Source organism: Nyctibius grandis, chromosome 1 (assembly GCF_013368605.1).
Source record: "Nyctibius grandis isolate bNycGra1 chromosome 1, bNycGra1.pri, whole genome shotgun sequence".
Classification (NCBI taxonomy): domain Eukaryota; kingdom Metazoa; phylum Chordata; class Aves; order Nyctibiiformes; family Nyctibiidae; genus Nyctibius; species Nyctibius grandis.
This window is the reverse complement of record NC_090658.1, coordinates 25,283,410-25,308,291: the sequence shown is the minus strand read 5'-3', so window position 1 is coordinate 25,308,291 and position 24,882 is coordinate 25,283,410. Positions and strand designations below refer to the sequence as shown.

At 43.4% G+C, this 24,882-nt stretch overlaps 1 protein-coding gene across 3 annotated transcripts; it reads right to left on the bottom strand.

The window, feature by feature from the left end:
- Positions 1-817: 817 nt before the first annotated feature.
- Positions 818-22,881, bottom strand: PACC1 (proton activated chloride channel 1). 3 transcript variants are annotated; one of them, XM_068407961.1, is made up of 8 exons: positions 22,759-22,881; positions 18,727-18,823; positions 16,807-17,016; positions 14,549-14,703; positions 12,931-13,073; positions 6,442-6,586; positions 3,182-3,286; positions 818-1,439 (listed from the first exon to the last, which is right to left on the bottom strand). In XM_068407961.1, exons 1-8 carry the CDS (start codon positions 22,792-22,794, stop codon positions 1,278-1,280), a joined length of 1,053 nt encoding a protein of 350 aa, XP_068264062.1. In that variant the 5' UTR covers positions 22,795-22,881; the 3' UTR covers positions 818-1,277. The 3 variants fall into 3 exon arrangements, with proteins under 3 accessions (XP_068264062.1, XP_068264071.1, XP_068264082.1); XM_068407970.1 differs by having other exon boundaries at positions 18,727-18,886; positions 22,759-22,814; XM_068407981.1 differs by lacking the exon at positions 6,442-6,586.
- Between the last annotated feature and the right edge of the window lie 2,001 nt (positions 22,882-24,882).

Sequence of the window (24,882 nt, the reverse complement as noted above, 5' to 3'; positions counted from 1 at the left end):
GTGGGCTGTCACCTCCTCCTGCCCTCCCCTGTCTGGACACAGGAGACCCCCCTACGCTGGCTCCATGGCTGCAGCCAGTGCTGCTCTTTTGTTTTTCTTACCACAGTGAACTGTTGCTCCTTTAAGGCTATGTTGGGTCAACGCAGTGCCTGAAAGTCAGCTGAAAGGAGTAAATTTTGTTCCAAAAAGCTTCCTTAGAAGGCAAAACAAAAGAATGAGGGGGTACTTTTGATACACTTACTACTATAGTAATATTCTGGAAGAAGCAAAATAGGACTTGGCCTGTTCCTTTCCTTGCAACAAAGCCTTCAGAGCAAACACAGAGTGGTGCACTGCTGCCCTGTAGCCTCCACAAGTCCGAGTTAGGCATCTAGACTAATAAGGGACTTTTACTTACTTATAAGGAAGAAAAAGACCGCACCACCCCAGCACGGTTCGTTAGCACGCATTCTCTGTTATACAGAGAATCACAGTTAAATACCAGGCTGATGAAAGACTATTTTTACTTCCTTAGCAAAGACTGGGGGAAAGAGGGATGAGCAACAGCCCAAGCCAGACTTTGAACTCTTATCATCAGCTCCAATGCCCAGGGATTGAGTGGTTTGAGTTTACTTTGAGTTGGACTGATCAGGAATAGCTTTTTGTTTTTCACATTATCTTCTTGCCATAATACTCCTGCCTGAACTCCCTCCTGTAAAGCTCCAGCTGAACCTGAGAGCAGGTAGTTTCAAAGAATGTACACAATATCTTATTTTAAGTATTTTTTTTTAATATTAAAGTCACTATACTTTAAATCAAAAACAACACGTAATAGAATTCCAGTGTATTTTGTTTTAACGCATACTTTGGAGAGGGGAGGCCAGACTGTTGTTGAGTGCTAAATGTGGTCAAGGAAGTAACTGCGTTACGGTAGCAGATGCAGGTCATATAGCTCGTGCAGAAGTTAAATGGTCTCCTGTTCCACGAAGCATTCAAACACTCTCCATTTTTTTTTAGAACCTGTTAGCCACTTTTTGAACATGAGTGAATTCTCTCCTTCTCCCTTGGTCCCCCATATATTGAGGTAAGCTTGTTAAATTTGGAATAGAAAAGTGTGAGTTTGTTAGACCTGTCCTAGAGTTAGCTCCTTTCTGAAGTTCCAATGCCAGTTCACTGGACTGTTTCTCCAGAAGAAAACATACCTGGTTTGCATCTTTAACTGCTGCATTGCTGATCGAAGTTTATTCCAGTTATTTTCTATCCCTTCTGCTATGAACAGTTAAAAGGCAGTCTTACGCTCAGCTTATGTGGTTCATTACTTGACTCCTCCTCTTCAGATGTCTCTTTCGGATTTTGATCATCCACTTAACACTTAACTTAGCAAAGTCTGCTGCCTTAAACAGAGCCAAAAAGATACCACAAAGAAGGGCAATTGTGTTCCAGGGATTTGCTGTGATAATCTGAAAGAGAGTAAAAATATTATATCTAAACTCAGCATATATTATACCTAGTCAATAACAAACAACTCCATTTTTCAAACTGAAGTGTTTTGCAGCATATTCCTTTACACTACAGAAGGGCCTGTACTGCCTTCTCCGCACATCTGCCTCACACCACAGTCCTCTGATTGCTTCTGTCAGGAAGAAAACACCGTACTAGCTGCTAAATTCCTTTTAGACTGTTTCAGGATATTTAATTGTTAAGAACTTTAGAGATACAGTTAAATTGCTAATTTTAAGATTAAATAATATAGTAAATTTAATCTGTAAAGATTTACAAAAATGAGCTAAAAGAAGCAGCTACTGGAAGGCTTTAACAAGACAGCATTGTAATGCTAAACCAGCTTTTGACAGCGGCAACTGTTTCTGCGGACCTACAGCAAGTAGTTTATGTTTCTGTTTTTAACTACATTTGGTTCAAGAGTAGTTAAGTTTATTTATGGTTTCCAGTTCTCCTCACACCTTTAGGCACAAGGTATGACTTCTAGGATCTCAGATGAAGCAAGCAGAGCTAGGCTTAGGCACACAGCTTTGGGACTCGCCATGGAGTCAGCATGAGCCTAGCATCACTAGGTCACCACCACAGCCTTGTGGCCTTCAACAGGCTTTCCATGTATTTGTTACTCCTCCTAAAAGCAGCAGCCCTGGCTGCCAGTGCTTGTGAACCACGGCCTCTTCAGCAAGAAGAAACAAGCACCCCTAATCCACTGGATCGAGGGCAGCTTTCAGCTGGAAGAAGGCAGAGGTGTGAACCCCATCTGGCAGAGAGGAGCGAGAGGTGCCAGGAACAGGACTCGTCTCTTGAGGCCGAGGAGGCACCTGCAACTGAGGAGGGTGTCTGGTCCTAGCACAGACATGCAGCAGGAGTGCAAAGGACCAACTACCCCATCCTGCCCTGCACAGTCTGCATTCACCCTCTGGTTTTGGGCAAGAAAACAAGAACTCCATGGATTATCCTGGTGATGGACTTGGGTTGTCAGGTACGGCCATTTTAAATGCAAAATTTTAAACAGATGGCCTTTGCACACTTTGCTGTTCTACATTTTTCTGGGGAGGGTAAATGTGTCTGACCTTCTCCCCTTGAACACTAGGAAAACAAGATCTAGCTCACGTGTTTAAAGCGCATGTACCCACAGCGCACAAGCACTCCAGTGACTGACAGTGGTCTTGTCTGGCACATCATATCCTCTGGCTGCAGCATATTGAGCTACATTTTAAAGTGCTTTTTCTGCCATTTTAATGCAGTACCAAATTCTATTCTAATAAGGGATATAAAATACACTAGGCTATTTTTATTATTCTGATTTAAGCCTAGATTTCTTATCAATTAATAAAAAAGTCACTAAATCAGTTTACCCAAGCACACTTTTTTAAGCAAGAAGTTCACACTTGACCTGAAGCCACACTTTTGGTAGAACACAGGGGACGTGTGCATTTTCTTAGCTACGTGTACCTCTGGCTGCAAAGAGAATGCTGAGTGTCACCAAGCCCAGGGAAAGGCATCAGCTGGTCTTGACCTCCACAGAATGTGCATTACTGGATATGAGGAAGAGCCTAGACTGAAATTTCAGAAGCAACCTCCCTCTTCCTCTGAATTTCTGCTTGGAGTGAGGTAAGAGAGGCATGCACATGCACACACACACACACAAACCATGAGCATGTACAGTCAGACAACAATTCAAAAAGGGACTAGCGTTACTCACGTCTTGAACAGTCTGTATAAAAGGATCCTTCCATTCGAATACCACAAAAAACAGCTGGTCACTTCTTGGTTTAGTTCTCTGGTCAATATAGTTAACCACGCTAGTCTGGGGAGAGGGGAAAAAAAAAACAAACGTGCAGGTTACTTTCTGCAGTGGTGTAACAAGTCTGTGCAACAGAAAAGGCTCATAAGAAGGTGTAAACAGCAGACTGTTCAGGGGCTTCCAGTTCAGCCTTCCTCTACCTGGAACAACAGGCTCCCAAAATATGGAAAGGGCAGTTTCTTCCATCTGTCTCATGTTCATATTCTTTTCCTATTTCTCACTTAGTACAACACTGCAATACCATTTTTACGCTGGTAGCCAGGGTCTTTATTTTATTACATAGTTTTTGCCTTTCAAGGGGGGAAATTTCAGTTACAAAATTCATTTACTTGGAGCAACACAGCATTTGGAAAGTTCTCATGAATGAATGCTAAATTACTTTTGTCTACCAGAGAGCTACATGATCGTGTCAGGAAGACTTTTTTGAAAACTCAGTTGTAGAATAAACTAGAAGATGCCAGCAAGTGCAGAATGAAAACAGAAGGGAAAGAAGCCTAGATGTTAACAATTAAAGCCATACTTCCCAGTACTGCCCATTAACTAGGTCACCATTTGGAACTAGCACTGACAGACAGAGAGGTTTAGCACAATTCCACCAGGGTACAGTTTAGGATACCAGATCCATGTTAGTGTCACATGAAACCAGAGTCTTAAGAACCACAATCAGGAAAGCATTAAGACATCAGGCCTCAGAAAAACATTTATCTTGTCTTGTAACACACCCCCCAGCCCAGAGGGGAACTACACAGGGCTTATACACAGGCAGTAACAACACAGTTTGCACTAACCCCCCACCGCTAGAAGACTATAATATAAACTGCTCAAGAGCCAGACAGTTAGTTACCTAAGAGGCAGGCAAGCACACTGGAGTTACAGCTGAACAACTGATGGAAGGACTTCTCCAGCCCTCAAAGGAGTATTTACATCTTAGTGTGTGCACAAGGAAGTACTGCTGCTCTTCCTACACTAGTTTAATACTGCACTGGAAGTAATGAATCCAGCAGTACTGTAACTTCATTTCAGGACTATGACAGGAACTACAGATACAAAAACAGTGATTCAGCAGACATTGTGTGAGGGATGACCTACTACAAAAGCCTCCTGTCTACCACAGCTTAGTTTCTTTATAAATACTTCAAGATTTCTATCAGTCTTCTCCACACGCCCTGCCCTGACCAGATTTTAGGCTGCGAACACGTAGAAAGAAGCAGGAGCTAGAACACTCTGTGTGTCTATTCAGAGCGTATGGGAGCTTCACCACCTCATGTTTTCTGGTCAAACCCCTTTGCTGCAGACTTACCCTATACTTCCACAGCTCGTTTAATTACTGCAGTGTACCATCAGCCCAATTACACTCATTCAAGAAAACTGCACACCAGGAAACAAAGAGTACAGAAAGCTAAATGAAGGCAACGGGAAAGGAAGAAAAGACAAAGTAATGACTATTGGGCTAGTTAGCAGACTAACCGACTGTGCTATTTGACCTAATATTTGTATCCATCTTTCTGGTATGCTGTCTCCCAGTTTAAATTTGAAAGGCTAATGGACTTCCTTATACAATTCCAGCAGACGTTGTACTGTCAAACAAAGCAAGTGCAATTTATGTCTGAGCTATTTCAACTTCTACTGTATTATTAATAGCGATCTGAAACCCAGAATTCACATTTGTACCAATTCCTATTTCCTAGATTTAAAAAAAAAAAAACACAACCAAACACCCACAACCAAACCACAAAGCCAAAATAACCCAGCACAGTGTTCACCTACTCAGATGATCAGAGAGTCCATAACAGGCTGGACTAAATGGACGTTTATGGTCACAAAATGCTCAGCCTTTTCTGAGTTTGAGTCAGCCTTTTGTTTCCACTTTGCGACACGTTAGACTTGGGCACACAAAGGAGGACTTTCAAAAACCCTACTCTAGGTTAGTATCAAATGTCAGGTGATACAGAGCTGTAGGTGATGAAGGACAGACAGACAAATGCTGTTAGCGCTTATGTGGCAGCTGCTGACTGATGCATCCTTTCCTCTCCTCCAAACTAAGGCATTAGTTTGGGACTTGCATGACTTTGGGACTTGCCTCCTGCCTTCCTCCAGTGGAGCGGGAGGGTACCCACCTCAGTCACAGCCCTGCTCTTCCCTTAAGGCTTTGCCACATAAGGCCCTAACTGTGAGAATTAAAGATAGGAGAACTGAAGATGCTGCTTCATTTTTGTCTCCAGAAAGTACTCTTTCCAAGTGTACCATAGACTAAGAGACAGTGTTGTCTCTGAAACACATAGTCTCTGAAAAGGACTGCTCTTCAAATTCTCATTTCTCATCACCAGTGAGACTCCTTCTCCCCAGCGAACACTGAAAGCAAGATACCAAACTCAAAACACAATTAGTCTCCTGTCCATTAGTATGAACAGAACAGGAGCAAAAGTCAAACTCATTTCCTCTCTAGCTAAGTTTGCATCTTCCACCTGCATATCTTCTAGTTTTAAATGATGCAAGAAGTTAAGTTACTCCATGTTTCTAAGGATACTCAACAGATAAAAATCCCAAACCCAAACAAAAGCAGACATGAGAATGCTGCAAAGGATACAAGTCTTATGTTTACCTCTTCATCCTAACATCAGCCCTTGTGGTAGCCTAAACAATACCTCTTTCCAATACTAGCTATTCTTTAGACAATTCCTTTGGCAATTGTTCCCCACCTTCAACCAAAGGTAGCTGTGTTAATATTTCTATGTCGGTCTCGTCGGACCCTTAACTTGGACTATAGCTGTCACTTATAACGCATTCAAGGCGTGGATTTTCTGGCCTCCCCATTAGGGGATGTTTTCCCAAGATGTGTCACTAGGCCATACCAACAGCTGCGCACATCAAGACATTTACGCTTTTACAGAACCTCTCCATGTTAAGGAAGAATGCAAGTAACTGTACAGCCAAAACTGCTCGGTGGCAAGTGGTGTAATGGATGAAATGAAACAAAAGCAAGCTTCTGACATTTCACTTACTTAACCAACCAACACACCAACCCTTCTTCCAATTCATATTGCTATCTGCCCCAAGAACTGGTTCTGTTGGCCAGGTACCATTAAAACCATGGCAGTAACTAGTTCTTAATAAACTAAGAGGTCCCATAAAACTCTTCCTGAGGATTTTTTTTTTACCTCTTGTTTGAATTCAACAGTCTCACTACCATCTTCTTCTTTTGTTTTCACCAAGGACATCTTGACCCAAGTTCGAAAGCCTCCGGAAAACTTCCAGCTGGAGTATGAACTTTCACAGTCCTTCATGAATTCTGCTTTTTCTGGACTAAGGGAAAAAGACCATTACTTTACTGACCAAACTCAGAGCAGTATCCAAGCACTGTAGGCAGAAGAATGTCAGACCTACAGGCCCTTCAAAATGTGTTCACAGTTCCTTTTATGTTTCTACTGCTAAAATTCAGCACACCTAAAACATTGTGAGTAGGGATGTTTTGGTTAAAGGCAGCACTTGCACTGATGTGTTCTTTATCACAGAAGACTTACCTGGTGCCTACCCTCCTAGAGAGTTGCCTGCCCCTAGGGATTGTTCTGCCTTATAGGGGAGCTTCATTCTGCTCACCTGTCATCTCTGGCACAGCAAGGAGCAGAGACAGGACCCCGGGAAACAACTCGCCATAATGCTAGGAAGCAAGAGATGGAAGGAACAGCCTAGAAGCAGGGCAGGCTGCTTCACGCCATTTCTGGGATGCAAATAAATTGGTTGCAATGCAGACGTATTTAAAATGCCTTGAAATTTACATGTAGTGTACTCCTATTATTTTGAGAACACTATACCTTTGGTGTAAGGCTCCCATCTGCAATAACAGGGCTGTTTTCCCAATATGCAATCACAGACACTTGTAGCCCCAGAACAGCAGGATTGCTTTGTGTCTTGTCTTTTTTTAATATACTGTGACCATAAGCCATTTTAAGGCTTCCAATGCCCCTCATGCCACAAGTGGTAAAGAGGCAGCTCTAAGGCCTGTCTGGTGTCCATCCTCTCTCTACCACCAACTGGACAGGACATAAAGAATTAACCACGCTATTTGCTTATCACAGTACTATAAAGTACTAAGTGATCTTAGCCACTTTCATGTCGTCTCTATGAAATAAGCCTGGCCTTGCAGCTGCTTTTTCAACAAGGTTTCATTTGAGATGAAGGGGTAAACCACTGTGATGAGTCATGAATCAAAGCACAGACTACTGATTTTTACTAAAGAGAGATTTCAGGTTGCAGAGATACGTCAGGGTATGCTGGTCCTTGAGACAAGGGAAAGATAAAGGGTTTTTCACTCAGATTAAATCCATCTTCCCAGGTGAAGGGAAAGAGTATACTTTGCTCATATGGCAGAAGGTGTGCACGGCTCAGTCTGTTGGGAGATTAAGGTATTTTGGTCTTTCAGAAGAATGATGCAAAGAAGTAAAGAAGAAAGGCAGAGCTGAAGAAGCAAGCTCTTGTCCCAGAAAACAGACCAGTCAGGAAGATTCGTCCTGTACCAGCACTGGGTGGATTTGCACTTCTCCTGTCTTTTTCCTTAGTTTTCAGAATCAGGGCTCCCTCTCTTCCTACAAACAAAAATGTTTTGTCTACAAGGCAGCAAGAGCATGCACTGATAAAAAGAATATCATACTGATGGCTACTCTGTACTACACTGCCTGCTCAGGCTTAATAGATGAACGTGCACATGTTCGTTCGTAGGAAGGCAAAACCTAGCAAAGCCATTGCTCTCAGGTCAGGACTTCAGGCGATGGGCTCAAACACAGAACGCCATTGTGCATACAAACAGAAAGGAGAAACATTCCTGGAAAGAAAAGCTAATACGCTTTGCTACCCATCAAGACAGATGATATTCCAAGAGTGTTTTAGCAAGTTTGGAATATCTGTGTCTGTTTGTAACATTAGCTGCTTGTTTAGTGATCCCAGCAGAATGGCTGTGCACCTCTCTAACACCCACAAGGAAGACAGGAGCAAAGCATCAGAACAAAGCCCATCGCCGGACTGCTCCTCACCGAACAAAACAATGACAACAGGGAGACCTAGTCTGACAATGATTTCTTCCCCCTTCGGTAAGTGGGGGAAGCAGCAGCTGATGGGGCAGTATGGAAGAGCACAATGCTTTGCCACTCAGAGGAACATACATAATTAGCACTCTGCCAGCCAGTCATATGCCTAATGCATGACTAAATACAGCATCCTAGAAAGCTTTCCAAACCAACATGGAAAATTGAGGGAGGAAGTTATGACACAGAGCTGAACATTACAGCCACAACTTACATGGTAAGCAGACAGCAGTAGCATACTGTGCCTTCAACAGTAATTGTAGGCTTGAAAAAGAAAGATTAATAATACGTTAGGAGAAGCTGTGGAGAAGTGATCTGAGAAGGCATTTGCTTGCATGTGCCCATAAACCAGACCACTGCCACAAAGTCGGGGAAAAAGAAGGCAGGGGGGAGCAGAGCTGAGAGGCAGAAGCTTTGCACAAATGACAGCAGAAGGCAAATAACACAACTTACAAACCACACACAGCTAAGTGAACACAACACAGGCAAGGGATTTTAATCTGAAGAACAATTCTCCAGGCAGACAGTTTAATTCCCTCTTCACCCCAAAGACAGACAACCTGCAAAGGCTGCACGTTATTTTTTTTCTTTTTCTGTTCAGTAAGTTCTTCTGTTATACTGTCCTTTAGATGTATGGTAAGATTCCTGGAATACTCTGGACCAGGCTCTCACAAGATACTAATGGTACCTCAAGATCATGCAAAAATTCCTACACCACAGCAGAGAGAAGTGCAAGAGGCCACTGTCTCAGGTGAACTACAAAGCTCTGGTCTCCCCTCAGCCAATGCTCTCTGGTAACCACTGACAGTTCAAACAACTAACAGGGAGCCCTAGCACAGACTGATCAACGTCAGACCACGAGAGATTGTATTTGTCCCAGCTGTGGGAGTTGCTAACCCAGTTCTGGACTGGGTTCTAGCTCTGCAGTGGATCCTTCCAACACCAATCTCTATGGACCAACCCACAAGAGGCAGAGGCAGCTCAGGACGTCCGTCCCACCAGCGGATTCCAACACAACAGCAAGAGCCAAAAATCACAGATGGGTCAAACCGGATTTGTGCTTATTGCTTTTCCTTTCCCCTAGACTGGGAAACTCTCAGACAGCCATGGGATGCAATAAAGGGTCAGATGGCATGGTACCAAAAGTCTCGACCCTTCTATATTATAATTTATTTCTCTGCACGCAGCAATCCAGACCAGAGACATGAACGTCGAGCTTTATTTAGACCTTTAAATACTCTCTGACCTGTTCAGGCTGCTATTCATCATCTCACATGACTGTAAGTTATTTTACACACTATGCTAACAATAGTTTGTCAGTAATATGTTCAGAGGTTTTCTTGTTAAACCCATGTATTATACTAATGACAGTTCAGGAAAGGAACTTGTATTTTTAGCTACACTTTTTTGGTAATTTGCAAGGGTTTCATTATTTCCTTCCCTCCAATTAATATGGTACAGACAGCAGCTGCCACTGTCTTAAAAAAAGAAGAAAGAAGAAGAAAAAAGCCAGCAGCAGTATCCCTCCAACTCCCAGGCCAACAACAGCACACAGTTCAGCAGTGTCCTGCGAAGGCCAGAACAAAACTAGCAAGCAGTGCCAGTTTCATGCAGTCTGTCGATCCAATTTTAAACAGAAGAGCTGCAGAGAATAAAACCCTTGACAGAAACGACTGGACCTTACTTGAGTCCTCACCACTTGCTGTTCCTCAAAAAACCCTTACAAGACACAAGTCTCTAGATGCCATTTTTATTTTTGCTTAAGGCTGAAGCTTGCAGCAGCTTTCACTGATACAATTATTCCTATTTAAAGCAAAAGTGAGGTGTGCATAATACTGTCTACACAGAAACTGTGGTGTAGATACAGCAGGACTCTTCTTACCAATTTCAAGGGGTTTTGGATTGTGATTTAAGATGATGGAATACCCTACACATTCATTTTACAGCAGTCTGCTTGCCCAGCCCAACCTAAGCTGTTTGCAGCCATGGCAAAAAACTGTAAAGGTAATTATGAAGTCTCATGAGTTTTAGCATGTATCTCAGCATCTTTGGTAATACTTTACATGAATTGCTGGACACAGTGCTAATAATATGCTCTCATAACCAGTAACTGAGACACTTTGTCAGGAAAAGTAGTTAACAGTGGCCAGTAATTGAAGTTTTTAGAAGCCGTATGGAAGGACACACAACAGTTTCTACAGATATCTTAGTCCAGACTTCCCATCAACTAAATTTAGCATCCACTGATGAACCAGAAATCGTTTCTATTTTCTCTTCTGCTGGAAGTTGGACAGAACGAGTACATTCCACATATGCATGTGGTCTCACATGCACTTCAGAGTAAACTTCCAACCTGCCGTGAGCCCGTGCAGTTCATGCTCTGGCACACCAGGACGGCAATGCACAACATTAAGCAAGACAAGCCACACAATTTGTACCAAGCTTTGGAGGATGCTATAAAAGAGACACTACCGGCCTCTTGCACACAACTGGTTCACTTACTGTATTTCACCTAGACATGCAGATCATTTACTACCAAGTTTAAAGGCCTAGATACCTTTGCCAATTTTACCCTTACCTGGATTAGTTCAAAACCAGTTTTAACTCACATTCCTATTTCCTGCTGCAAACGAGCACAAAGGATGCATCCCCAAAAAGACACCACTATTTCCTACCTTTTCACTTTCCTCCAAACATAACCCAGGCTCAGCCTTCACTCTCCCAGCTTCAGTTCTGGTGCCTTCCAACACCGAGACAAGGCACCTTCTCTAGGAACAAACTGACACTTCCCATCTCTTCAGGGATCTAACCACTTTCACCTGGCAAACCTGGAGGCAGGAGGTTGCGATCCAGGTTTCTCTCAGGCAGCTTACAGATGATTCTTACTGATTCACCTACACTGGCACAAACACGGCCTTGGACCTAGTACCTTTGCAATACTGCTTATTGCTGTTTTGCACATCTAACCTGCCTTTGCACAACATGTAGCACAAGCATTTGGGACGCAGACTTGCAGCTTGCTTGTAGAAATACTGCCAACTTAACTAGGACGTACATGTTTTAACTTGTGAAGAAACAGCTCTTTAAAATGGCTTATCTGCAAATTGATACAATGAGCACAGAAATGTGGTGTCCAAGACTTGAGTACGCACAGACCAAGTTGTGTCTTGGTAAGTTGGCTCATTCTGCAAAGAGACAGGAACCAGATGCAACACAACGGAGCCTTCTGCTCTGTGTTTCACAAGGGGTGATCTCAGACAGTGCTTTTGTCTTGCAGTATAGAAACAGCTGTGCCCCTTGCTGGAATCGGTCCCACTGTACATAGCGCTAACTGCGGCACAAGCCACAAAAACTGAGACAAAAACAACACAGAAGGAACAAGCAGCACGTTCTGCATCACTACTTTTAACTAGTATTTTCTCACCCTAAAATATCAATGCCTGGAACATTAGCATTTTATGAAGTGTTTTAGTACAGTTACAGAAAGTACTTAATGACTTAAGATCTCTCCTTCACTGAAGTAGAAATGCTCTCTAAAAAGCAAATTCAGATAATTGGTCTTTGGCCATGCAGAGATACTGTGACTGAACACTTCCAGTCTTTGCTCCATCTGAAAAGCACCAGTATGATCATGTCCAAGCCTCCAAGAATGCCTTGTTTTGAGAAAATCTGTTATTTCTCTTCTCCTCCTTCACCTAATTTTGTTCTGCATATGGCCTTTATCCCCTGTCCCTTTTTCACTGCGCATCCAGCTATTGCCAAATTAATGCTTCCTATTAGGTCTCACTGTGACTAATCTCTCTTGCCTAGCTTTTAATCTGGATCACAGAAGAACAGAACTTGAATTTAAATTAAAGCAAAAATTAAACAGTTAACCACGGAATTTATTCTCACAAGGTAGGAAAAAGGGTGGGGCTTTCAAGAAAGTCCAAGGCAGGATTAATTCCACTCCTGTTAAAATCAGAAGGTTGATCAGTCACTCCAATGGCACCCATGTCAAACCTTGATCAGTCACTCCAATGGCACCCATGTCAAACCAATACGAAGCAATTTTGAAAACCCCACCTATGAAATGACATAATTCTGTAGAGTCTTACATAAAGGTAGTAATACAAAGAAATATAGTTAATCTTTCAACAAAATCACAACAAATCAATCTAGGGATCTGATCTTTACAATAATTGCTGTCAAAAAAAAAAAAAAAGGTACAGAAACATCAGTGTTCCCAGGGCACTTCCTGAGCACACTGCCCAGGACAGCAGACTTCCTGATCACCCACAGCAGCAGACAGCAGTAAGCCAGCACAAACTTCAAACTTTTAGAACGTGCAGCAACAAATGGCTGAAGCATAGCTGAAAGGTAGTTTTTGTCACTGAAAAAGTCCTCAATTAATTTTCTAAAAAGTAAGATTAGTAACCTAAGCCACGAAAGAGCATCAACGTAACCCAAACATAAAAAAAAAAATTGATGAGAATATGAAAGCCTGTCTAATTTTTACTAAAAAAGTCCTGCTTTCACTAGTTTGTTGTAGCAAGTTCAATGCCGTTACAGGCTCATCCCTTTACATACCTGTTGATGAACTCTTGGAAAGAAGAAAACAGAAGGTAGTCAATGGCACTGAAATCTTGGTCTGTTCCATTTAAATGAAACTGCAAAAACACCAGTTCCTTTTTCTTCACATCACGAGGGCCTTGAACAACCAAAGCATACTTCTGTAAGCAAACAGCGAGATGGTGAGAGTAGCAGAGGAATCCTCATTTCCTGTTCATGAATTTGCCATCTGTCCCTAATACTCTACAGAAATCTAATACACACTGAGATTTTCTTGGGTGCTACTAATGCCAATTGAATCCCTCTTTTAGTTTAAAAATGAAGTCTTTACATCAAGATTTAGTGGTTTTCTAAGAAATCTGCTTTAGTTCTATCATAGTCCTTTGGGTTCATGTGGAATTACCAGTCAAGGCCCTGCAGCCTGCCTTCTGCAGAAGGTCAGTCAAAACTGTTTTGAGCATTAAAGTCTAAGAACTTTCAGCTCTTGACATGAAACAAGCTAATTTGGAGTCTGATGTGGTGAATATCAGGCTTCTCCTTGAGAAACAGGAACAGCTTCACAGCCCCCAGCACCTCAAGCTGCTGAAAGGAAAAAAAAAAAACACACCACAAAAAATGCCAGCAGGCAGAATACAACCTAAAGTAGCGCAGGCATTATATCGAACAGCAAGCTGCTGCTTGCAAAAGGACTCAGCCAATTTGAACAGGGCTCTACATGGTTCAGAGGTCTCTGCTTCAGTGCCTCTTCATTCAACTGCAGGACTAGAGCCTACTGGATCAGCAAGCTTCTAAATGAATCTACCACGCAGCATAAAATGCAAGTTCTTAGTTTGTTAAAACATGCAAAAAGAGCATATTAGTGGCAGAAATTAAATTAGACTCGCACCCAGAATATTACTTTCAAATATACTGAGAAGCTGTTTCCCAGAAAGCAATGGTGACTAAACAAAAGGCAAAACATGAAGAAGAAAACAGCTGACCAAACAGGTACCTAGACAGTTTGTTTGTTCACGTTTAGTTTCTTTAAAAACAATGTGAGCAATCACTTTAGATACAAATGATCACATTTAATATTTTTTTTGAACATTGATTTATACAGAAGCAGAGTTCCTGCATTTTTAAGGCAAATTCAAGACAGACGATCACTCAATGTACCCATCTTACTGGCTCACAGCATTTCAGTGTAATGAAACACTTGGTGCCCAGTTACGATTTTTCCAAGTCTGACAAAAATAGTATGTAATTCCCAGCAAACATACAAAAAGAGATAAGCTATCCTGCTTTAATGGAGTAACTGCTACTGCTTTGAATTAAAGCTACATTTACTGTATCAAGGAGTAAGCTTGCCAGTTCATTTTGGAGAGGAATGAAGCAAGAGTTTCATTGTGAAAAATTACTTATTTTGTCCCATTCAGGTTTTCATGCTGTACACACCCACATGACAGCTGATCATCCATAACACATCTACACACTGACTGGGGTCTTTTACATTTCTGAAAACAAAAGGACAGATGGCTTGAAAAAAAACTAGAAGCAAGGATTTTTTGGAGCACTAAGTAAATAATTTTCCTTTCAAATACCATTACAAGCAGAAAACCCCCAGTGAATAAGCTTTGTTCTATTATATTATTATTACCATAGTTTGATTAGTAAAAGGATCTGTGTAGTTGATTCTCTGAGTAGTACATTCAATGTCTCCTGGCTGACCTGGATTTATCAGAGGCGGAATGTGATCATAGTAATGATGCTTGCAGCTAAGCAGCCGAGCCTTGCCTGGGTAAAAGGCAATACCTGTTTTGGGAGAAAAAACATTGAAGAGAGCTAATTTCTTTCCCAAGTACATAGACTTTCATTCTGGGATTTAATCCCCCAGGATACTGAGCTATCCTCAAGATCCAGCAAAACAATCAAATTAAATCACATGCTTCAGCATTTTTCTGGAGCAGGACAACAGTGCCAGCTGCATCAGGACAGAACCCCCGTGATGCATTGAAAAAAAAAATCAGGGTTTGTGTTCTGTTATGACGATTCAAGGTTCACAGAAGCTATAAAGTTTTCCTAGTCTTCCCACACGCCAGCAGCTAATGCATCAGTCCCTCTGGCCCCAAGTGAAATGAATGTGTAAAGTAAGTTAGGAGACTACTGAAGTCAAATGGGACATGTAGCGCTTCAGCATGTACATGTTTTCATCTATTATCATTTAACATGTCAAATTTTAATTGGAAATAATGTATGTACTACACATGACAGATCAAAGATCACTGGCTGATCTAATAAAATGAAAAGATGCTCTTCAGAAAATCTAGCATCTTCTGTTCACTGAATACAATATGATAAAAATCAAAGCCATCAAACGAGTACTAACTGTTAACCATCCCTCATTACTTATATCACTAGATAGGCAGGCTTGCTACTTCACCTGTATGGAAATTCATATATACCATAAATCTATGGTTTCAGACCAACAGCATGCATTAAAAAAAAAAAACTCAGTCACCTCAGCGGTAGATGGGCTACAATAAAAGGCCCCAAACCCAAAACCTGTTATGCCACATATGCCACATTTAGTATTGGAAACAAGCTTGCTTGAAGGTAATCTAGACCAACTACCAAAAAAGGAAGATTTGAGTTATTAGATATGATTAACTCACACACCTGAGATGGCCAGTCTGCCAAAATGCGAGACGTCAAAGCAGTCAGCATATATCAGTCTAAAAATGCTTTATTCCTTTCTTCAGTGCTCATGCTTGCAACTTGCCATCTCATCGCTTTAATAAGAGCAATGAAGTAAAGGGCTACATTAATTTACATTCTCTGATCTGGCAGGGATCCCTGCCAATACTTCTGGATTTATATTGTTGCTCTGCTTCTTTACATAACATTTTCTTCTTGTGGATGTATGAAAAGCTCAGGTTAAAAAAAAAAACAAAAACAAAAACAAGGGGGAAAGTCTGCTCTTACAGTCAGATCCACACGGTCCAAACGTGAGGACCTACTTACAGAGCTGAGCCTAACTGGCCATACAGAAAAACCACCACAGGAATATGGCAACAACTTGAAACACTCACCTTTCAGCCACAATTACTGGAGTGGTTATTTGTAAAATGTGGTAACACTTCAAACAAAGGTGTTATTTTTATATTGGAAACTGACCTATGACTGTTTGAGTTGCATTTGCTACCGCAGCTCTATTTATGAATGGTTACTGGATAATTTAAAAAAATAATGATAGAACTCACTATTCAAAAATGCTTCTGTGGCATAATCCCTCCCGCCAACTGCAACACAGTTTTCTGATGCCACGCTGCATTTTTATGCCAACATTGTTCCCTGCAGTCACATCACATTTTCATTGCCTACTGATGTAATATCAAGTTGTAAACAATGCAGAACAGAAGCAGAAAGTGGCATTGAGGTTATTTTGTGGTTGGTTTGAGAAATTCACCATCTTTACTGTCAACAGCATCTCACTGTCCAGTGCAGCACTGAGGTACTGATACACATCCTATGTGCTATCCTGTTTGAATGATACAGCTTTGGGAATATTTCCATAAGGAATTATCTCCTTTCCCTCTAAGAGGACTCATTCTACAGTCTGCCAGGACTCATTCTACAGTGTTCACTTCTTATCTACCAAATTTTGCATGATCCTCCACAGCTACTGTCATTCGTGTTATTGGCATGAAAACCCCCAAACATCCCCAAAATTTGTCCTACAATATTAACATTTCCATGCAAAGTTCACACAACATAGATTAGAAAAAAGGAAGTGAAAGACCTGGGTCAAAGCATTATATGCACTCTGGGCCCTGAAGAATCAACACCAAAGATGTAAAACAAAGACAGACAAATGGGAACAACAACTTCACCCATTTTGTTCGTTACCAGTCTTACCAGGTGCATCGTACAAGGACACTTCCTTGTAAGAGACAGACATCACTGGATGCTTGAGCTTCTCCCTGAAGTCACTGATGGTTTGGTAGACAAGGAACACAGCTACAGACATGAGCAGCAGATAAATAAACAGGAGAACTACTGAAAAAACATTCTTTAGGCAGGTCTTGCTGAAACGCAAAGAAGGGGCAGTGGTACCCAGTTCACTATCTGGAACCAAACAGAATATGGATTAGGACTTTAAAATACAGATATTTGGGCTGAATTTACATAGTGTTCATTCAAAGATCAATCACTTGAGAGGAAAGTAAGCCTCAAACTCAGTTTGATTAAAAAAAACAAAGCTATTGCTGGTTTTGATGCTCAGATTGATGGTCAGACAGATGCTTCCTTCTCAAGCGTGAGGCATAATCATCCAAAGACTGTGCCTCTTTTTCACATGTTGAATTTGAAACTCTGCTTAAGGACACGGCAGGCAGGAAACGAGGTTTATTTTCAAGAAGGCAACTCAGAAACACAGTTCAAAGTTCGTAAGAAAAAAAGTCTGTTGATGGTCAATCCTTCCTCATGGAAAAAAAACAACTCCTTTCCCCCTTCCCAGTCTGAAGTGATTCTTACACACTCAGCATATGCATCAGCAGAGAGATTTAATATTCTAATGCTCCTACACAGCTGTATGTGTTGCTTCTCCACCATGGTAGAAGTCACTAGATATTTGTTACCCTCTCATTTTGGACTCTAGTTCCTAACTCCTTGTGCATACTACATAAAGTTTCACAAAAGGATTCTTCCAATTACAGCTACAAAAAGACCAACCCAATTCTTTCACGCTCTCCTTGCCTTCAAAGCTTATTCTGTGAAGATCTTCACACTTGCCTCACTTGTACACAGACACCGCCTTCCCCATACTCCTTGCATTTGCCATTTCTTTTGGCAGGGGGGTTGGAACTAGATGGTCTTTAAGGTCCCTTCCAACCCCAACCATTCTATGATCCTATAACACTTGCAAGGAAAAAGTTCATGTACTCTTGAGTTTCATGTCATGTTTTGATCGCGACCAATATATAGCTGAACAGGCAAAAGGAGCATTAAACCCCAACAAATTAAAGGAGATATTTTACACTGACTTTACTGTGTGGTGTAATCTAATGAGTCAGGCCCTCTCAGGCTACGCCACACTCTGCCCTTCAACTGTAATAGCACGGTTTGGTGTTTGTTCCTTACCACAGCAAACACTAGCCTTTGAGTAAATCCTATTGAACACATAACCTCTTACAAAAGCCCATGGTCACAGAGGTGTTCCCAAGTTCATTGCCAGGAGATGGCAGCCAAGGAAATCAGGACATTAATATGCATGAAATTGCACTACTGAAACAAGTATGTCTCAAACAGCTGCAAAGCATTTAGGGGATACTCATTTCAGGTTGGCTTACCTTAATGCCTACATCTGAGCTGCAATAAGCCCCTTTAACACTGCCCCGCACCCTCCAAAAGCAGGTCCAAACAGTCTAACTGAAATCTGTTTAAAAGTACTGAAATCTGTTTAAAAGTACATCTGCTCAACATTGCACCCTGCTCATGTAAACCCGGCACAGACTTTGCTTGCAATCCACTGCCATCACAGACACTGCAACTCAGGTAAGATATAACATAAAGGAAGATGACATACTATGCTACCTCAGCACCAGATGTGCTGAATCTTCTTTGACTGAGCACAGTTCCTGACAAAGAAATATTCTCAACTCAATCCTTGGAAAAAACTCCTTGGCTTTCCATCAGCACTTATTCCCCGAAATAAGTAATTTAGTGTTTTGTTTGCTTTCAGACGTGCAATTTAAAAAATACAACCAACCAAACCTACACACAGAAGCAGCTTATCAGGCAGCTAAAATTGGTAATTTCTGGGTCAATAGTTCTCACCTGGTAAAATAACAGAGCTGGCATCTTCATGAACTTCCATCTCTCCTTCTCCCTCATCTGTTGGATTTTCAGATACTCGCTCCACATCTTCACTCAGCTGTGTAGTTAAAACAGTGGTTCAATTTCCAAACATGCTCTCAACTTGCAATTGCTGGAATTTCTATGGTACAAATAAAAGAGGCTCCAACTAACCAAACACACAAAAACATGCCCCTAGTCCAAGAGCACCCAACATCTGTTCCACTTGTTCACAAGACAAGAGCCATATTTATGTAGACCTACAGCTAAAAATTAAGTGACTTGCATGCTGCAAAAAGAGAAAGACAGCACACTAAATTTAACCTACTTCTACCCTGCTGCTTCAACAATAACATCACCTTTTCTTTCAAGATCAAAGTAATTGTTTCCCTGGCAGCTTCAGCTCACTTTAAACCCCCAATTAGGGCAATGCCCTCTGAAATAAGCTGGAACTCTGTTCTGTCACTCAAGAACGTATTTTTAGGCAAAATACATACCAGCAAACAGAGCATTAGCACTTCTTAATAAAGAGGTGCCTAAAGAGCGAGCTGCATTTTGACAGGTATTAGGGCAAGTAACTCAAATGCAGTCTCAGTCACATAGGTAGGTGGGTCATTACAAGACAACAGTCAAACATCCCAACACTTCTGCCACTTATTTGAGCTCACTGTACATATTATTATATATTAGTGGTTATGCAACTAATTAGTCTTCCAGTGTTTCTAAATCAGCAACAGAGACCAGATGTTTTCTTGTTTTGCTATGCAGAGCTCTGGACCCAAACTGCCAAGACACTTCTGTCAAAGTCAGAAGATTGTCACATCAGATAGGCATCACAACAGACCATGAAGCATTAGACTTTACACACACACATTATATATAAAGTGTCTCCTGTATGTTTTCCAGATTTCTTTCATGGCAAGGAATGACATACAAATTGCAGCAAGGCAAACCAGGGCATAAGCTTACAGCATATCATGTGCTGCAGAGTAACTGTCCAAGTTAAACGCTCAGCATCACCTACGTAATTAAGTAAGGGAGATTAGCTTTGTTCCTATTTCAAGGAAAATGGGTGCACAGTTAATGCAGCAGCTATACTAAATGCTCTTAAACTTTACACCCCCAACTTACTCAACAGTAACGTGCATGTATCCTTAAGGAAGTGCTTTTATTTCACCCAACTTTAATTCAGTATTGAAATCATCATTATACCATTAACAGATCATCATTTGCACTTATTAGGAAAGAGTCCACTCATTTTACGTCTTCAAAGTCTGACGTAAAACTTCCATCACTTTCTGCTGTACTTCTGCATTCATTTCCACCATGCAAAGCAAGTTGAAAGCAGTTACCCAGTTGTTTTTAAATGCTTTGCACATACATAAAGCATGATTTCCTATAGCATGAGGCACAGAGTGAACAGGTAACTAATAGGCTAAACTCAGCTCATTTGCAGGAGACTCAGCAGGGTCCAACCGAAGATACTCTTTTCGATTATCTTCATAAAATGAGGGAAAAATAACACTATGCTCCTTTTTGTAGAAACAACCAGTTCTGTTTGCTTACCTGACACAAAATAAACGGTTCTGACACAAGAATTCACTGAATCTCTTGTACTGTTTAAGCTAAATCAGCTAAGAAGCCAGTTCAAATTATACTAATGCAAATTCCTTATACCAGAGATGATCCAAAAAGTTTAACGTAAGTTACAAAGTCATTGCAATTTCTCAGCTGACTCCCACACCTCTCTGGTTCAGCCACAGTCCCCCAGGTACAGGCACCTCATCGACTGAGGTTATGTGGAGGGTAAGCGAATTCTACTCCTGATTGCAAGAAGATCCCAACACAAGTTTAATCAAGAACACAACATGCAACATTTCTTATCCTCTCAAGAGGACCTACAGCAACTCTTCAACATGTAGGAGAAGAGAAGAAAAACTCAGAAAATGTAACCTTGTATTCCTTAGAAACAAAACAAAAAACCAAACAATATCCAACTATGTTTTATTATCTCTGCTCACAAGGCAGACATAGTTTCATAAGCTTTTCACACACATAAAACCAGTGAAGGACAGCTAGTCAAAAGCAGGAGTGCTGACATTGCCTCAGGTGCAGTGAGTAGGTTGAGCTGATGAGACCCCCTAAAACCAACTAATTTCACTGCAAATCCTGAACACCTGACTTGACAAGAGGGGAAGCTGCAGAAACCCCCTGAGATCCACCAAGAGCCTAGTGCTGTTCATGGCTCAGCCACCACGTTCTGAGCGTACAGCACACAGCACACTGACTCTACAAGGCACGGCAGCACAGATCTGCAAACTCAACAACTCACAGACGTACCAAGCTACAGCCTCCTAATGACTGGAAAGCCAGCACAGCATTACTGCGTGACAGCTGATTGTAGCTTCTCCACACTTGACAGAATCCCCACATCAAGGCAAATGACAACAGTGAACCTGGCATATGCCAACGGTGTTCACCCTCACAGGCCAGCTCTTCCGACATCTTATTTTTGATAAAGTGGTGAAGCATGGTGTGAATACAGAAGGAACACAAACTTGCAGGGCAGTTAAGCTTGCAACAGGATGCAGAGATAGGATGTCAAGGGCAGGAAGGGCATGAAACAGACCTTTGTTCAGCATTCCTCTGGGCTCTGCATGTGCAGCTGAGTGAGAAACAACTGCAGGACCTGCTCATGACCCAGCAGTTCCTTTTCAGTCCTGCACACAGAAAGGCACCGGACAAACAGAAGCTCAGAAAAGGCAATTCCAGACATTTCAGCACCCCTGCTAGAGGCAGGAGCATCACAGACTGCCCCAGGTGCAGAGATGGGATGGAAATACAGCCGTTGCACTTAAGCACCATCTAGACTTGTGCCACGGAGTCTTGGACAATCCCAAACATATGGAGCAGTGTCAGCAGTGGCTGACACACAAGGCGGAAACGTAACACGCAGAGTCCAGTCCATATGTCAGGCATCAATGCAACTTCATTCACTCTCTCAAGTACCTCCCCTAAATACAAGCTCTTACACGAGTTAATTTCACCCTGATAACCGCAGGATAAAACCTTCCTACTGGATAAAACCCTCTTAAATAAAAGGAGAACTTGTCCATACAGGCCTTTTGCTGGTCCACCGATTCACCACCTTCCAATGCCTTCTAGCCTGGCACAAAAAACAGAAGCTGAAACTAAACAGTACTAACCTAAATTAGAACGTATTAAAACAGAGCCCTAAACTATCCATCACATGCAGAGGAAGGCAAACACCTGCATTCCTTTAGCCTGCAAGATGCAAACAAAAGTGACCTGCTGCAAGTCTCCACCGCTGCTGAACTTGGCACAAACAGTTTGTATCTCTAGTACCAGAGATAGGAACGAGCAAGGAACTCCCGTTGCTGGAGGCTGTACATTGATATGCAAACTAGGCGCTGCCCGGGGCTCTTGGCAGGGTGATAATGCGGCCTTCAGCTTCACACGCGAGAGCTCCGGTACCGAAGTCGCTTCTCACGCCCGACAGACCATCTCCTTATTACCAAAGCCCGTCACGGAGCTCACGGGCCAGCTGTACCCAGCTCGTACGATCAAAGAACTGCTGACGATTATTGTTACCACGTTGAAAGGCAAACCATGAAATTAACCGCACCCAAAACACCCGCCTCCTTCTGGCGACTGCGGATGCAACCTGACAGCCCACGTACCCGGCGGTCAGGAGGGCTGGGGCAGCCCACCCTCGGCCGCGCTCCAGCAGAGGCACACGGGCAAGTTAAGCTGCGCTCCGTGCGGCAGCCGACCCGCTTCGCCAGCGCTCCCCGTCCCCGGCAGCGACGCGGCCAGCCCCGCCGAGACGCAGAGCCAGAGACCGGAGCCGAACCGAGCTCACGGCGACAGCGCTGACTGTAACCGCTTGGCAAGCGGCAAGCCCCGGGTCGGGCATCGCCGCCCGGGGGGCTGCCCCGGCCCCTCGCGGCGAGCTGGTGCCCACCGCCCACTAGCCTGCCCCCCCCGCCGTACCTCCTGGTAGGATGCGGAGACCTCCGGTCTCAGCATGGCATCGGCGGGGAGCGGCCGCCGCGGGGGCCGGGAAGCAGCCTAGCCGCACCGCACGTGCCGGCGACACCGCAGCCGGGCCGAGCCGCCCTGCCCGGGCAGGGCCACGCAGGCGCCGAGACCCCCCACCCGCCCGCTCGGCTGCTTCCCGCCCCGGAGACGCGGCCTCGCCACGGCGGCGCGGGGGCTGCTGGGAGGCGTAGTCCAGCGCGAGCCGCTGTAGCGGCCGCCGCGCGACCGTTGGTGCCGGGCAGCGGGGAGGGAACCGGGCAGCCGGCAGGTACCCGCTGCTGAGCCGGGCCTGGCCTCACCTCAGCGGCAGGCGGCCCTTGGCGTGCCGGGGGTCGCGGGCAGCCGCCCCGGCAGTAACCACCCTCCTTTTCCGCGTCCAGGCCGTGGGGAACGGTGCTTTAAAATGCACCAGATGCTACAGGGCTTGCGACGCCATCGGGAGCTGCGTCTTGTTCCAGCTTCCAGAGCTCGCTTAGCGATTTCTGCCGAGCTCTCTTGCTCGAGGCAGAGCAGAGCAGAGGCGGACAAGGCAGGGTGGCTTCTCGTCGAGGGTTTTTTGTAACGTTTATAGGAACAGTTTCTCTCCACTGAACACAGAAGTGTGCTGTAGTGACAGGAAAATGGGGCTTTTCTACACCATGCACTTCACAAATTCATGCGAGACTGAACTAGATTGGAAAAGCCATTTAAAACAATTTTGCCAGCTCTCCCCAAGGTCCACACAATATTACTTTTTAAAAAAAAATATATTTTTTGCTGCTCAAGGCTGCTAGCAGAACACCAAAACAACTGACTCTCTTGGCAACCAGACAAAATTTCTACAGGGCTCCTACGAAGAGCCACCCACGCTGCGCCAGCAGAGGAGCAGCAGCAATGGGGCGCTCCGGGAGGATAAAAGCCAAAACCATGTAAGAGCTGACTCATGAGCCGTCCGTCCACAAATACCTACACAGCTATTTTTCTTCCCCAGCATGGAAGTAATTGTTAGTGTTTCATCATCAAGAAAAAGCATGCACGTTTCTTGCATTGAGACGTAACACTGTAGTGGAGTCCCTGCTCAGTAGGATCATTTCCCTGTGCCTAAGACCCATGCCTAGTAACTTAATAACCAAGGTTTGAAGTCCTTTGACAATAACAATCCTAATATACAGCTTCTCCTTTTGAGACAGAAAATATTTTAGGTCTTGTTATTCATTTCTCACATGTCTGGTTCAAAGGCGGGCTCTAATTCACCCCCAAATCAGTAACACTTCAGACAGATGTTGGCTAGTATTGAGCACTTGCAGCCCTCCCCTGGGGAGACACTAATAAATAATTATTTCAGAATAAAGGGTAAATCTATAACGTGACTTGAACCAAACTGACAAATTAGACTTTTGCATGTTTCCCAGCAGCACGAGTCTCTGCAGCAAGCCATGCGGGGTATTTGCAGGCAGAGCAACCAGGCAAATGCCAGAGCTCTTTCTCACACATAGTGGGAGCATCCAGGGGCTGTTTTGTCCAAAGCCTTACTAAAGGTCTCTTTTCTGCTTGACATTTCATACCTGTCTTGTGGTGTGTGGAGTCAGCAAATGGACATGATGGACAGTCAGGATGGTAAGCCCGTTCTGAAGCCCAGCTATTGTTTAGGCAGTGAGGCAGACTTTACTGCTTAAGGAGAATCACAGCAACAACCTCATAAACCTTCACCCTAATGGGACCAGCTGTTACTCAGCTTGCCACACCAGATAGCAGCCTGCGGCAGTCAGCTCCCAGATGGCCACAGCAACTCACCTTGCCCACGCCCTGGCTCTGCAGGCTTGGCCCAGCTCCTCACATGGGCACGTGGCCCATTGGTCATCACCCCCATACGGTGGTGACGTGCCCTTCCTCCCCTGTGCTTCTCATCTTGTGCTGCGTTTCATCCAGAAGAGAATTATGGAGCTGTTGCTTTGGATTAGCTACTTCACCTCTGCTTAGATCAACGCACAGAACTGCCTTTGGACAGCCTGTGGAAAAGGGTGTTACCTCAGGCAACATGGAACAGGTGTCCTCTGAGGTGGATGCATGGATGTTATGCAAGAAGAGTTTATAACC

What these genes read in the sequence shown, in the direction of transcription:
- PACC1 (XM_068407961.1), bottom strand. Translation starts at nt 22,794, where the DNA reads ATGCTGAGACCGGAGGTCTCCGCATCCTACCAGGAG. An exon ending in CTGTTGAATTCAAACAAGAG is followed by an intron (nt 3,287 to 6,441) that starts GTAAAAAAAAAA and finishes CCCTCTCCCCAG; the next exon opens with ACTAGCGTGGTTAACTATAT. An exon ending in TTATACAGACTGTTCAAGAC is followed by an intron (nt 1,440 to 3,181) that starts GTGAGTAACGCT and finishes ACTCTCTTTCAG; the next exon opens with ATTATCACAGCAAATCCCTG.